Genomic DNA, 16,071 nt, shown 5'->3' on the forward strand with positions numbered 1-16,071 from the left:
ATTTGCGTATACCAGTGTTTAGCCATGGGCAATTAGATGTGGCATTGTCTAGATGTACATCCTTTGATCGTATAAGTATTCTCCTCCCTAAAGATAATTTGGATTCTACTACAAATATTGTTTATCCTGAAGTGTTGCTTTAGTATTCTATGCAGATTAAATGACGTTTTATTAGAAGGTAACTGTAACGCCCTCAAAATAGTAACATTAATCCCATCAAATAAGACATGCATTGACGTGTAAAAGTTCCACATTCTTCCATTTATCAGAATTCCATTACATAAGTATTACATGTTAACAACAAAAGCAAATGCCCTATGGGCTTACAGCTTTCCAAGTTAACACTTGGTTACAACAAAAGAGTACTAACTCGTTACATATTAAGCCCTTGGCTTGAATTTACATGTAATACATCAAAAAGTAAAACGACAAAAGTATGTCCGCCTCTAGCCTCCCAAGCTATGTCCTTGGAGGTGGCATGCTACCTGTACCTGAAAATGATATTCCCATATAGGGTGAGCCACAGCCCAGTAGAAATACACTAAACCAACCATGAACAATGACTAAAACATTAGCAATTGATAGATGGCCAACACTGATACATTCACATAAATCACATATTTATGTCATACGACTTACGAGTCCAAGTTACCTTTCATTTTCCCTTTTTCAACAGATAGGCATATAAGCTCTATCCACATTCTCAACAGATATGTATAACAACAATATCCACATTCACAGATAAGCATATAAGCTATAGCCACATTCTACAACAGATATGTATAACAACAATATCCACATTCACAGATAAGCATAAAAGCTATATCCACACTTCACAAAGATAAGCATATGAGCTCTATCTTCACTTCTCTAGACAAGCATATGAGCTATATCTACGGAGTTCATCCCCTATCTTCTCCCAACACTATCCGGTTTAGAGGTACATCCCCCATCTTCCCCTAAACTGCGGAGTACATCCCCCATCTCCTCCTCTACACATAACGTATACAAACACATTGGTTCTATATACAATCACTCAATACATACAGTTAATGTATTCTATCAACCGTCAAATTCCATGACACATTCTATTGATTAGTTTCCGTTTGCCTAATCATCATGCATCATCTACAACAATTACGACTATCCTCCACCGATAGCCCAAAGCAGTTATTTCTAAAACCGAAAATAAATGCACAATGGATATTCAATCAACATTTCATTTCCTCATTTCTCACAATTAATTATCCCAATTAATCAAACAATGTAATTAGGTCGTTATCCATAATTACCATTTCAACCCTTAGGTCCCATTTTCACCAATGATTCAACATTTATTCCATTTCTCTATGCCAAACATGCATCTAGGTTTATTATGAATAAAACCCCAACTTTTGTAAAATAACACAAAAGCCCCAAACTTTCACCAAATTACCAAACCAACCCCAACATCTCAAAATACTAAAATTTAAAGACAAAATCCATAGAGAGGAATAGGATATCCCTACATCAAATCCGGAGCCCCAAAGAAGAAGATGACAAAACCCAACGTGCTCCAAAACCCGAAATTTTCAGATTAAAAAGTAGCCCTCGATGATCAACAACTTTTTTGTAAAGGCCAAAGATGAGCAAATCGCTCATACTAGATCAAAACCTAGAGAGAAGGTAGAGTTCTAGAGTGAGAGGCTCAACAATGGTGTTTTTGGAAAAGTAGGAGAGAGAAGAGAAAGTGAAAAAGTGACTTGAAAAGTCAAAACACGGAACTAAAACCCAGTCGGCCCGCTCGAGCGTAGAACACTCCGCTCGAGCGTAACTCACAGACTCCCGCTCGAGCGGCCAAACTCCCGCTCGAGCGCCGGATGCACTCTCCCAGCACTTTTACAGAGCCAGGTCTCCGCTCGAGCTTCCAACTTCCCGCTCGAGCGGAACTCACACAACCCCGCTCGAGCGGCTAATCCCACGCTCGAGTGTCCAACACTGCACAGGAAATACTGGATGGGTGTATTCCCCGCTCGAGCGCCCAAACCCCCGCTCGAGCGGACATGCCAAAATCTGGGCAACTAGTTTTGGTTTCTAAACTCAACCAACCTGTAACAAATCTGCCCAACACATCCTATAACTCAAATACAAAGTAAAGAGGATGCAAACAAGATGATAAACAACTACCAACATCCACGGACACAAGTCCGGATCACTGTACAACAAGGGTAAACCCGGGATTGCTATAGTAACCATGTAGATTTATTTTTGTTGATTATATAACTTTTTAAAAAATTTCAATTTAATAGTAATTTGAAATTTGGACTTTTGTAGGATTGGACCGAAAAATCTATGGAGCTTAAAAGGAGAAATACGACTACCTTGCTTCGATGGGGTTGTAATAAGGTAATTTCAATCTGAAAGTATTTTCACATGTATATTTCCAACAAATGTACTAATCTATATTTTTTTTTTGTTTCCACAAATTACCAGATTGTTGTGCATATTCCTCATTGGGGATACATAAAAGTTGATACAAAGACTTTTTGGAAAGTAATGAGGAGGAAGTTTGGGCAAACGCATATTTGAAGACATGTTATTGACACATCTTTTGTAAAGCATACATATTTTTGGTGTATGACAATATAATTTTTGGTGTATGACATGTTAGTGACACATCTTTTGTAAAACATATATCTTTTGTAAAGTTTTAACCCACTTTTTATAAAGTTTTAACCTATTCTTTTGGTATATGACAGTATAACTTTATTTCTGTTTTTTGTTCAGTGTTTACACTTTTTTATACTGGCTTTTATATTTTGATATGCAATATAACTTTAAATCTTATATGTTTGTTTCTTAATTTGCATTAAGATTCGGGAGAGTTGTTATTTTATTTGAGTTTTGTAAAGCGTGTAATACAAGCAAAATTATTATAAGTTCTTTAAGAAAAATAATATTTCAATATATTTTTTCAGTATCTTTATCAAAAAATGACACAAACTTTATAAATTTCAACATAATATGTATAAATTATAACTATATTTTAATCTTAAAATTATTTACGCCGTGCCTTTAGGCACGGGCATGCGCTAGTATATATATATAATAAGTCAAATAAAAGATCCACTATCTAAACAATTGTAAATTTTTTTATTTTTTGAACGATCTAAATAATTGTAAGTTAAACCTACAAAATAAATAAATAAGAAGAAGAAGACAAGCTCTTCTCACTAAAATCTTGTCAAAACAATATAAAGCCCTTTAATACTATTCTTTCGTTTAGAAAAAGGTTATTTAGCAATTTTTTAATTTTTTGACTAAAATATGAGGTAAAAAAAATTAGTATGCCTGAGATGATTTTTTTGACTTTTTACGAAAAAATATGCAAAAAGTAAAGAGAAAAATAAATCTATGATTTTTTTTTTTCTATAATTTGTTAACTTTTTGACTTTTTTAGTGACTTTTTAACTTTTAACCTATTTTATTAACTTCCCAAACAAGGATCTCAAGCATAGTAAAGCCCTTTTATTTTATACATTTGAGCATAGTTTTTCAATTTTCAAAACCTTTTCGATTGTACCAAAGCTGTTAGTCAGAAATTAGTTTCCTTCTTCATGGTTATTTTTATGGATATCATAGAGATTATAATTTTGATTTCACAAATTATAGTTTTAAAAAAATTTGCAGTTCAGGAAACAATTTTTTTGAGTCGATTTTTTTTTTCTTCAAATGGCCCCCTAAAATAAAAATGTTGTAGAAATTATGTGTAATTAAACAAAACAAATAAATTCATATTTAATCAATTAAGTTACAGAACATGAAACATGATGAATAGAAATACATATGCAACAAAAATATTGAAAGACAAGGAATCAAATTGAAGCCTGTGTGGTACTACAATCTCCTTAAAACAGACTCGCCGCCTTACCGTGGGTGCTGGAGGTACGTTGGCGTTTGTCTCCCAAGATACGACGGCTTAAATCCGCTGATGCAGAAGCACTTTATGTTAATTTTGGTGAACCGACAATGGCAGCACTCTTTCACACAGGAAGAATATTATAGAAGTAGGTTGACTATATAATGGAAGCCAAAAAATTCTGTGTTGACAAAGTCTCTGGGATGGATCCAAAATTTCTTTGGGAAGAGAATTTCTATGGGATCGAATTTTCTCTGGATTGATGTTGAGGGACCTTAGACATTATGAAAATATTAGATGTCATTTATGCTACAAAATCTTAATGCCAGGAACCCTAAAAAAAAATGTCCTTGTTTTTATCAGAACAAACTAAAAGAATGATTGATATGGTGAATTATTTGAAATTAATGCAAGGTTGTTTCTCAAATGCATTGATTATGTATAGAATACTATTAATTATACCAATTAAAGTTGTTTCTAGAGAAAAAAAAATTCAAATTTAACATTAATTAAATATTACTTTCGATCAACAATGTTACGATAAAAATTTAATGGATTAGCAATTTTATCATTGAAAATAATTTAATTGATAAATGAATTGTGCAAGTTTGTTCAAAAACATATATCTTTATCTTTTGAAACTTTTGTGCACAATGCGATCTTGAGAATTTAACAATTCAATAATTTCAATGTAACGGCGGTAAATACGACTCAAGTAATCCCTAGGTTGGTGTCTGCAAGTAGGCATAACAAGCACAACCAATCTCCACCTTATCAGTTGCTAACCAGAAGGCACGTGGTACTTCATCCGCGCGTGCTTTCGGTCTTTCACTATGGACATTCAAGTCAACTTAACCAATACCAACTATATCTTCTATCCGGACTTACCAACGTATTTATCCCAAAAACAAATCAAGATGATCTTATTTCACAAAACAATTTCCTTTCTCAAAACAATGTCTTTTTCCAATGCAATATTCAAAATCAATTGTATCAATGACAAAATGAAATGGCTATGCAAAGGTCCAATGTAATGATAAAGTTTCATTTAAACATCTCAACAATGCCAATTCGAAAGGTGATGATAATTAAATCAAGTGGCAATGCAATATTTTTTATATCAATGCCTTGAAATTTCTTAATTTCTCAATCCATCCACACAATCCTCCATTGTGATCAAATTTCACATCTCTTATCAATATAACATCAAAGTATATTTTTCCAAGAGATAATATAACAATATCAACAGTCATATATTCTCCACATGTTAAACATCATTTTTAACCTTTGGTCTTTTCACAATAACAACAACCAATTATTGCTCAAGCTTTCCAATTCTACAATTTCTCATTTTCTCAAAAAATCTCTTTATTTGATAAAACTATAAAATTTCCTCCATCATTTACTCACATGGCAAATTATCAAGTATCAATTTCACAATATCACAATTTTTTTCCCAAATTTTCCAAATTTTAGGGTTTCCACCAAAATAAGATTTTTTTCTCCATTTTTGAAAAGATTTTTCCAAAACACACACACACCTTAGAACATACACATATTCTCAAAAGTTTTGGGGAAAGATAGATAAAATCAACTTCTAACATCATCTATGGTTCAAGAACCCAATATCACAACTCAAAAAAGATGAAATACTCAAAACATGTATAAATTTGTAAAAATGTATATATAACTCAAAGATTATCCCTACCTCAAGCTTGGGAGATGAAGAGGATGAAAACCCTAGGAATCAAAGTCAACAAAAACACAATCTAATCGGTTATAAACGTAGCCCTCATCGCCCTCTTAAATTTGGTAAAAAACCACCTCAAACTATGGAAGATTTGAGCTAAATCTTAGAGAGAAGTTGGGTTTGGGTGTGTTTTCTACAGAGAATGGAAAGAAAAGATGAATATATATATATATATATATATATAGAGAGAGAGAGAGAAGTGAAATCTGTGCAAAACACATTTTTGGCATCAGTTTTAAGGAAAGAAGCACGAAAATCGAGACAGACGCGCCAAAATCTGCCCTAGCGATTTTAATTCTGCACGAGCAGAATTCCCAATCTGCACAAGCGGAATTTTCTGCCTTATGGGCAGATTGCTCCAAAGAGCCGCCTAAAAGTTTCACCAAAAATCCACTCAAGCGGTTTTTTGCCCAGAAAACCAAGATGACTTTGTGAAGATCCGCTCAGGTGGCTCCTAATTCTGCACGAGCAGTTTTTCCCAGAAACCAGAGTTGTAACGTCCCAAAATCAACCAACATAAATCTAATACTTCAACCCATGTTCTCTAAACAATAATAACAACACTCCATTCATTACACCATCAATCAACAATATTTATACAAAGTTCCGCACACGAATTATACATTCAATGATATAAAAATACATGAATCTATAGCATGTAGAGCATCATGTTCCAAAAATAATAAAATGACCTCATGGGCTTACAATTTCCAAGGCTTAAGTCCGGTTACACGAAAATGGCCTCTCGAACCCATGCATGAATAGCCCTTGGCTAGCAATTAAATCATAACAAAACATTGTTTTTACTCTTCACAATATATCCACGCCCTCAACTTGGCGAGATCACCACGCCTTTTCCTGCACCAAAATCCCATAGAGGTGAGCATAAAGCCCAGTAGAGAATCCTTAACAAACTATATACATTTATGCAAGATTTCCAATAATTAGATGCAAATGCCATGCAATGCCACCTTTAAAGAGAAGTTCGTTCATGGGCTCTTTTGAAAATCACCATGTCAACAATAGCTTGAAATCTCATAAATTTCAAAGTTTACAGTTTTTATTTAATGGGGCAGTAAATACGACTCAAGTAATCCTTAGGTTGGTGTCTGCAAGTAGGCTCAACAAGCACTACCAAAAACCCCACTTTACCGGTTGCTAACCGAAAGGGAAGTAGTACCTCCTCCGCGCGTGCTTTCAATCTTTCACCCCAAACACTCAGGCCAACTTATCAATTTCATCTACACCGCCTAACCGGACTTACCAACATATTTACCCCATAAACATTTCCATAATTCTCATTTCAATATGTACTCATTTCAATGCAAACGTTTCCAAGCTAAATCAAAATGCATAATGAAAAATCTAGAAATCCCCTAGATGTTGATTTGTGATTATGTATCAATTTTAAGCAGAATATAACAATCCCAATCAAACAATCAAACAATCAAGACAAAGAGACACAGCGATTTAACGTGGAAAAAACCACAATTGGACACCTCCAACTGTGATCAAAAAACCACGGGCAACAGCCACAAGAACAATCCACTAAGAAGAATTAAAGGAATTACACAGGTATACTCTCAATTACCTAGCGAATCCACAACGCCTAATTGAACCAACCTCTATGTGCCTCTTCCAACCCCATCTTCACCACGGAATTGTCTTTCTGATAAGCCACTCCGGATTCCACCAAAGCTTCAGGCTCGAATTCTTCAGAATCCACAACTGAAGAATAACTCTCTCTTTTGTGTATAACAAACAAACCTTTGATGTACTCTCTTTAGATCATGAGTTGAATACTCAATAAAAACATCAAAGAAAACTCCCAAAGTATCCCCAGATATAAACCCTAGAAACCAAAAAGAAGATCTGGAGAAGTTATATTCAAAATCTGACCCAACACGCGAATTTATAGAATCTGTCCCGCGATCTCCGCTCGAGCTCAACACAGCCCGCTCGAGCGGACTGACCAAAAACTGCGTGCGAATAAACTGAGATGCGCTCGAGCGTAGGAGCATCCGCTCGAGCGTAAAATCACACCTTCCAGTATTTTTACAGGCGACTGCAGAGATGCTGAGAGCTTCCAATCTCCGCTCGAGCGCCCGTTTCCCCGCTCGAGCGGGAAGGCCAAAAATGGAAAAACTGGAAAAATATAACATGATCGGACAGGCAATTTTGAATGCATTTTTGCATTTTGCTTCGGGGGCGCTGCCCCTCGACCCCGCCGTGGCGCTGCCCCGGACCCGCCAAGGGGCGCTGCCCCCTGGACCCCCGCGAGCTGACCGGGCAGCTCGATCCCCGTCATAATCAGCGAAGTGGCAATCTTGAAAGCTTTATCATCACAAACTTCTCTGAAATGCTTGATTCGGGTTGGATTCGCATCTAACAACTCATAGCCTCACTGAAATAAAAGTACGAATAAAATTACAACTCAAAGGAGTTTTGTCAAACGGGATTGCCAAGAAATAAAACCTAACAAGCATAATAATCAATGAAATGAGTGTGTAATGCAACAATTATTAATGCCTTGTAACATCATTCATTCTCAAGTATCTCAACAATAATACTACAACAACCACATTCCTCATTTTCCTTCTTCAACGTTATTTATCAGAAAATAGCTACATTTTCAATTTACATTACTAACAAGTGGCAACATTTCCCAACCTTGCACAATTCTCAACTTTCATCTTTCAAGTAACTCAACAATTTTATCATTTCATAACTACACATGTTCATGCATTTAATAAAATTTTAAAATAAATTCCCAATCTTCATATACCAAGCAAAGTTGTCATTTTCCTTTCCTTGACACAAGAAAATCCATTAATTCCCCACATTGTTTCTAAAACCCCCAATTTCTAGGTTTTTCACCAAAATCCCAACATTTCTTCATCCCTTTACAAAACCCTTTTTAAATACCTAAATATCCACCCATGTGGTTCAACATTTCAAGAGAAGTCTTTAAAAAGCACAAAAGATGAACTTCTTCTACAACATCCTCAAGTTTCTTGAGTCCAAAACCCATTTTCGAAAATCAACAAAGAAGAGTTCTCAAAATCAATCAAAAGCTTGCAAAACATATATATAACTCTAAGTGATTCCCTACCTCAAGGTTTGAAGAGGAAAAGGAGATGAAACCGTAGAATTGATGGTGTTGGAAAGAGATCTCCACCGCACACAATGTAACTCTTGAGGAGTTCTTTATTTTTGATAAAGGAGCTATGGGTGAATTTCAAATGGATAGGAGAAGATCAAGGGTTTTGATCTTGTTTTGAGGTAGAAATATAGAGAGAAGGGAGAGAAATGTATTTTTAGAGAGAGAGAGAGATGTAACAAAAATGATATACAAACAACCCTAAAGAGAAAAAAAAAAAAAACAGAGATTCAGACTGCCCAGTGTCCCGTACTTGCTGCATGTACAAAACCTCCTTCCCGCACGTGCGGCCTTCATCCCCGCATGTGTGGCCATCCCCTCTCTCACCTTGCTCCACACTTGCATATATTACAGTGTATTGCCCCAAACATCCCCTGAATTCCACACGTGCGGCCCCTCTCTCGCACGTACAACCCTTCTCCCGCACGTGCAGCCCTGGTTGTCCAGTCCAGAATTTTCCCCACGCAATTCTAGGAACTTCGAACCTGACCTCGCACCCTCCAGAACAAGTGGAAAACAACACCAAATAAACAAGAACAAGAATTTTGAGAAAAACTTCCAAACACAACAAACACCGATGATCAACAAGACTTCAAGTGAAACCTGACACACTAACGCGACCAATTCGAGGTTAAGCAAATGAAATGAGAAGGATAACATACGAGGTCATCACAACCTCCCCACCATAGGAAATTTCGTCCCCAAAATTTAAACAACTAATTAAACGAAAGGTTCTAGCAATTATAACTACACCAACCACATTTTCAAGTCGCAACATCAATGTTCAACCAACATTTACCATTCTCATCCTCATCCTTTCATCAAAACAACAATTGCTCATACTTAGACATTTGAAATGTAGCATATTTAAGAAAATATCATTCCTTCACGATCTCTTGCTTAGATTAATAATACATATATCAACATGTGATAAACAATTTAACACTTTTTCCCTTCAACACTAGGGAACATTACAAATCAAAATAACTAAGCATTTTCAAATAAATCTGGATACTTGGAGCGGACCTCCGCTTCTCGTTCCCAAGTTGCCTCCTCAATCCCATGGTGTCTCCACAACACCTAACAATATGGTTTTGCCTCTTAGTACTTGCTCTCAGGTATCTAGTATCTGAATCGGTCGCTCTTCATAAGAGGCATCCTCATTTACCTCCAAATCAACCCAATCTAGCACATGAGAAGGGTCGGGTTCATATTTTCTAAGCATGGACACATGAAACATATTGTGAACCCCCGAAAGTTGTGGCGGTAAAGCTAGTCGGTATGCCAATTCCCTGATTCTCTCCAATATCTCGAAAGGCTCAATAAACCTCGGAGACAACTTTCCACTCTTACCAAATCTCATCAAACCCCGCCTAGATGACATCTTAAGCAAAACACGGTCACCCTCTTCGAAAGATAAAGGTCGTCTCCTCTTATCGGCATAGCTTTTCTATTGGCTTTGGGCCGTAGCTAACCTTTTCTGAATGAGAATAACTTTCTCAGTTGTCTCCCGAACAATTTTCGGACCCAACAACGGTACATCTCCCACCTCGGCCCAACAAACTGGTAACCTACAAGGTTGGCCATAAAAGGCCTCAAACGGTGCCATCTCGGTGCTAGCTTGATAACTATTGTTGTAGGCAAACTCAATAATCGGAAAATGCCTCTCCCAAGACCCCATGAAATCTAGGACACAAGCTCTAAGCATGTCCTCCAAAATCTGGATGGTACGCTCCGACTGGCCATCGGTTTGAGGGTGGTAAGTGGTGCTAAAGGTCAACTTAGTCCCCAATGCCTCTTCTCTTGAAGGCTTTGCCACAACCGAGTTGTAAAGCGAGGATCCTTATCCGATGCAATGGTTACAGGAATCCCATGAAGTCGAACTATCTCCCTAATGTATAACTCTGCTAAGTGCTCAACTGAGTCACTGGTACGCATCGGAATAAAATGTGTAGACTTAGTCAATCTATCCACAATCACCCAAATGGCATCATTGCCCCGTTGTGTTCTAGAAAGCCCAACAACGAAGCCCAACAACGAAATCCATGGTAATGTGCTCCCACTTCCACTCGGCTATCGTTAAGGGTTGTAACAAACCCATTTGTCTTTGATGTTCGGCCTTCACTTGTTAACAAGTAAGGCACTTTGACACAAAGGAAGCAACATCCTGTTTCATACCCCTCCACCAAAACTGACGGCTAAGATCACGATACATTTTAGTGCCTCCTAGACGTACCACAAGGCGTGAGTGATGGAACCCCCGAAGTACTTCCTCTCTACAAGGTTCAGGTACAAACAAACGGTCTAGGTAGCGTACACTCTGATCCGAGTGGACGTTCAAACCCTTCTCTTCCTTCCCATTGGAGATTCTATCACGAATAGACTCTACTTCACGATCTCCTCGTTGTGCCTCTACAACTTTATTAATTAAGGTATGTTGAGCACTCAAGGTAAACAATGTTGCACCCTCTTCGAACTCACCCAAGTGCAATTCAAACTTGCCGATGTCCCCCAACATAACCCATTCCCGAATGGCCACACTCGCCAAACTACTCATGGATTTCTGACTTAAGGCATCGGCCACTACATTGGCCTTCCCCGGATGATAGTATAACTTGAAGTCATAATCCTCCAAAAACTCCATCCACCTCCGTTGACGTAAATTCAAGTATTTTTGGGAAAACAAGTACTTTAGGCTCTTATGATCGGAGAAAACCTCAAACTTCTCACTATACAAATAATGCCTCCAAATTTTCAAAGCAAACACTACTGCAGCTAACTCTAAATCATGGGTAGGGTAATTCTTCTCATGAATTTTCAATTGTCATGAACTGTAAGCTACAACCTTCTTCCCTTGCATCAAGACACAACCGAGCCCATCCCAAGACGCATCACAATATACAATGTAACCCAAACCTCTTTCCAAAATTATCAACACCGGTACGGTAGTCAATCTAGCTTTGAGCTCTTGGAACGACTTTTCACAAGCTTCACTCCACACAAACTTAACCCCCTTTCTAGTCAATCTAATCAAAGGTGCGGCTAGTCTAGAAAAGGCCCTCACAAAATGCCAATAGTATCCCATCAATCCCAAGAAACTCCGGATCTCAAAAACATTTCTAGTTTGCTCCCAATCCTGCGCAGAGTCAATCTTTGAAGAGTCTATAGTTACTCCCTCTCTTGACACTACATGGCCCAAAAACTTCACTTGGGTGAGCCAAAACTCACACTTCTCAAATTTGGCATACAACTGATGCTCCCTAAGCAAGTCAAGCAGTACCCTCAAGTGAGTCTTGTGTTCCTCCTTGGAAGTTGAATAAATTAGGATGTCGTCCACAAAGGTGACCCTAAAATGATCTAAAAATTCAGTTCATCGAATCCATAAAGGAAGCCGGCACATTAGTCAACCCAAAAGGCAATACAAGGAACTCATAGTGACCATAACGCGTAGGAAAGGCCATTTTCTGGATGTCCGCTTCCTAGACTCTCAACTGATGGTAACCTGACCTCAAATCTATCTTCGAAAAGCAACAAGACCTTCTGAGTTGGTCAAACAAATCATCTATTCAGTGTAAGGGGTACTTGTTCTTGACGGTAACCTAATTTAACTTGCAATAGTCATTACACAATCGCAACGACCCATCTTTCTTCTTCGCAAAGAGAGCTGATGCTCTCCAAGGCGAGGTACTAGGGTGAATGAAGCCCTTGTCTAAGAGCTCTTGGAGTTGAATCTTCAACTCATGCAACTCCGCAGGTGCAAATCTATACGGCGCCATGGAAATTGGTGCCGTTATAGGCACTAAGTCAATGGTGAACTCGATCTCCCGATGGGGTGGCAAACTAGTAAGATCCTCGGGAAACAAGTCCGAGTATTCACAAACTACCCTTGGCAACTCAACACGAGTCCCGTTGCTCTCACTATCCAAGAAAGTAGCAAGAAAGCCACTACGCTCGTTTCTACTACAAGGGTCAAAAACTGGTAACAAGATCCTATCAACCCGGTCTCCTAAAAAGTAAAAACAATCACCACTCGAGGTGCACACTGTGACCCTCTGACGAAAACAATCAATCACCGCTTGATACGAAGACAACCAATCCATGCCTAAAATGACATCAAAACTCGACATGACTAGCCATACAAAAGCAAATGGGCGTCGACACCCGGTAACCTCTATTTCATAACCATGACACCCCCGGTCTAAGTCAACTGTACGCCCAACTAGTGACTCTACTCTGAGCGGAGACACTAACCGTGCCACCTCAACCCCAATGCAGATGCAAATGCAGTAGATATGAATGAATGAGACGCACTCATATCTATCAACACATTAGCCAAATAATTACACACAACAAAAATACCTATCATAACTGAAGAACTCGACAACTGCTCTGGTCCGGCAACTGCTCTGGTCCGGCAACGGCATATACGCGCCCCTATGACCTCTGATCGACCTGCTCATCTCTCGAAGCATAGGCCTACTGTACTGACTGAGCCGAAGCAGCTCCCTAATTAACTCGCGAAGTTTGGACTGAGTGACCCTGCTGGTGGCTCTGAATTTGCCTCGACCCAGATACGCCTCCTAACTGCGGGCAAGCTCTCTTCATATGCCTTGACTGACCACACTGATAACAAGTAGGCCCTTGCCTCTTACTCTAAGACTGACTTTGAGATCGGTTAGGTAGCGGTGGTGGCAACATCTGCTATCCTCCTCTCTTCTGTGGACATGCAAAGGCCTTGTGACCCGGTTGGCCACATTTGAAGCAAGAAAACCCACTTAGTGTGCTCTTCCCCGAGCCCGCACTAGGCAAAAGAAAGGTGGATCTGGACTGTTGCGGTTGGGACTTTGAAGAAAAGGTATTTCTACTCTTCTTGTTGGGCGTATAGTCCCCTTGTGACCCTTGGCCTCTAGACCTTGAACCCCGGATCCTCTCCTCCTCGGCTTCCACGGTAACCTCCACATGGGCAGCCACCTCCACAAGATGATCATAATTCCGGATCATGTTCCCGGCAACCTTGAACAAGATCTTTATTCTAAGCTTCTTCTTAAACTCAATGCAACGGCGTTCTTCCGTCGCTACTAACTCCGGTGCAAACCAGGACAAACTAGAGAAGGCCGCTTCAAACTCGGCCACAGACATATTAAGTTGCTTAAGATCCTGGAACTCTTGCCTTAACCTCTCCCTAGAAGTGGGAGGTAGGTACTTGTCTTGGAAAGCCAGTATAAACGCTTCCCATGTCTGTTCTATTCGGCCCTTGGCATACTTCTACCATTGGCCCGTGTCCCCCTTGAGGTAGTAACTCGTAAAAGTCACCCTTAACTCGCTATCCTCAATATGAAGCATCTGAAAAGTCTTCACGGTTTGTTCGAGCCATTCATTCGCCTTCTTAGGCGCGGGGCCACCATGGAACTCATCCGGCTTGGCCCGCAAAAACTCCCTCGTGAGGAAACTCGCCCTTGTCTCTACAGCGTTCTCCCTAGCTTGGTTTTCCGCCCTTAGGATATTCATAGACTCCCTCAAGGCCCCCGCCATTTCTCAGGCTAGGGCCCCCATTGTGGCTTGACCTGCTTGACCCGAAATTTCCGCTTGCCTCACTTGCTCGGCCATATTAGCTTGGCCCAACCCCTTCTCTTGCACCGGAACTTCATGAACCGGTACTTCATGCACACCCCGACAACCCCTACCATGCCTTCCACCTCTACTACCACGAGTTTGGCCCCTTCTTAACATCCTAATTAAGGAACGAGATAGATAATTTAGCACATAATTCCAAATGTGCTCACAACTTGCCTCACACGTTAAACTATAACAATTATATATGTTCTACCATGCAAACAATTCAATTCACTCCACATAAACACTTAGTCACGTAAGCACATACGGATTATCCTTTTGTGATGAGATTTGTTCCATGAAAAATAAAGAATTCTTAGTAGAACGAGTATTGATCAGGTACCCTTCTACTAAGACCTCAAAGAGTTTAATAGACGCAAATAACATCCCAAAAGTCCAATCCCATACTCATATAGTCACATAAACATGTTATCACGTAATCACGAAAAACAGAACATTTCCTAATCATGCGAAATGAACCCGTTATGGCAAAACAACCACTTCCCGCGAGCCCCAAGTATTCAAACCCGGTAACTCTGATACCAAGTTGTAACGCCCCGAAATTTACCAACACAAATCTAATACTTCAACCCACGTTCTCTAAACAATAATAACAATACTCCATTCATTACACCATCAATTAACAAGATTTGTACAAAGTCCCACATGCGAATCATACATTCAATGATATAGAAATACATGAATCTATAACATGTAGAGCATCATGTTCCAAAAATAATAAAATGGCCTCATGGCCTACAATTTCCAAGGCTTAAGTCTAGTTACACAAAAATGGCCTCTCGGACCCATACATGAATAGCCCTTGGCTAGCAATTAAATCATAACAAAACAGGGTTTTTACTCTTCACAACATATCCACGCCGTCAACTTGGCGAGATCACCACGTCTTTTCCTGCACCAAAATCCCATAGGGGTAAGCATAAAGCCCAGTAGAGAATCCTTAACAAAGTATACACATTTATGCAAGATTTCCAATAATTAGATGCAAATGCCATGCAATGCGATCTTTAAAGAGAAGTTCGTTCACGTGCTCTTTTGAAAATCACCATGTCAACAATAGCTTGAAATCTCATAAATTTCAAAGTCTATAGTTTTTATTTAATGGGGCAGTAAATACAACTCAAGTAATCCCTAGATTGGTATCTGCAAGTAGGCTCAACAAGCACTACCAAAAACCCCACTTTACCGGTTGCTAACCAGAAAGGAAGTAGTACCTCCTCCGTGCGTGTTTTCGGTCTTTCACCTCGGACACTCAGGCCAACTTATCAATTTCATCTACACCTCCTAACCGGACTTACCAACGTATTTATCCCATAAACATTTCCATAATTCTCATTTCAATATGTACTCATTTCAATGCAAACGTTTCCAAGCTCAAATCAAAATGCATAATAATTGATGAAATGAGTGTGTAATGCAACAATTATTAATGCCTTGTAACATCATTCATTCTCAAGTATCTCAACAATAATACTACAACAACCACATTCCTCATTTTCCTTCTTCAACGTTATTTATCACAAAAGAGCTATGTTTTCAATTTACATTACAAACAAGTGGCAACAGTTCCCCACCTTGCACAATTCTCAACTTTCATCTTTCAAGTAACTCAACAATTTTTTCATCTCA

General features: G+C 38.9%; 1 protein-coding gene across 1 annotated transcript; it reads right to left on the reverse strand.

The window, feature by feature from the left end:
- Positions 1 to 13,509: 13,509 nt before the first annotated feature.
- Positions 13,510 to 14,340, reverse strand: LOC145796211 (uncharacterized). The gene is made up of 2 exons (XM_082881247.1): positions 14,078 to 14,340; positions 13,510 to 13,990 (listed from the first exon to the last, which is right to left on the reverse strand). Exons 1-2 carry the CDS (start codon positions 14,338 to 14,340, stop codon positions 13,510 to 13,512), a joined length of 744 nt encoding a protein of 247 aa, XP_082737373.1.
- Between the last annotated feature and the right edge of the window lie 1,731 nt (positions 14,341 to 16,071).

Source organism: Camellia sinensis, chromosome 7 (genome assembly GCF_055761805.1).
Source record: "Camellia sinensis isolate YWXY chromosome 7, ASM5576180v1, whole genome shotgun sequence".
Taxonomy (NCBI): domain Eukaryota; kingdom Viridiplantae; phylum Streptophyta; class Magnoliopsida; order Ericales; family Theaceae; genus Camellia; species Camellia sinensis.

Bases quoted from the DNA above. Each gene is read 5' to 3' on its own strand.
- LOC145796211 (XM_082881247.1), bottom strand. From the start codon at position 14,340: ATGGCGGGGGCCTTGAGGGAGTCTATGAATATCCTAAGGGCGGAAAAC. The intron at 13,991-14,077 runs GTAGAAGTATGC...TCCCACTTCTAG, and splicing joins AAGGGGGACACGGGCCAATG to GGAGAGGTTAAGGCAAGAGT.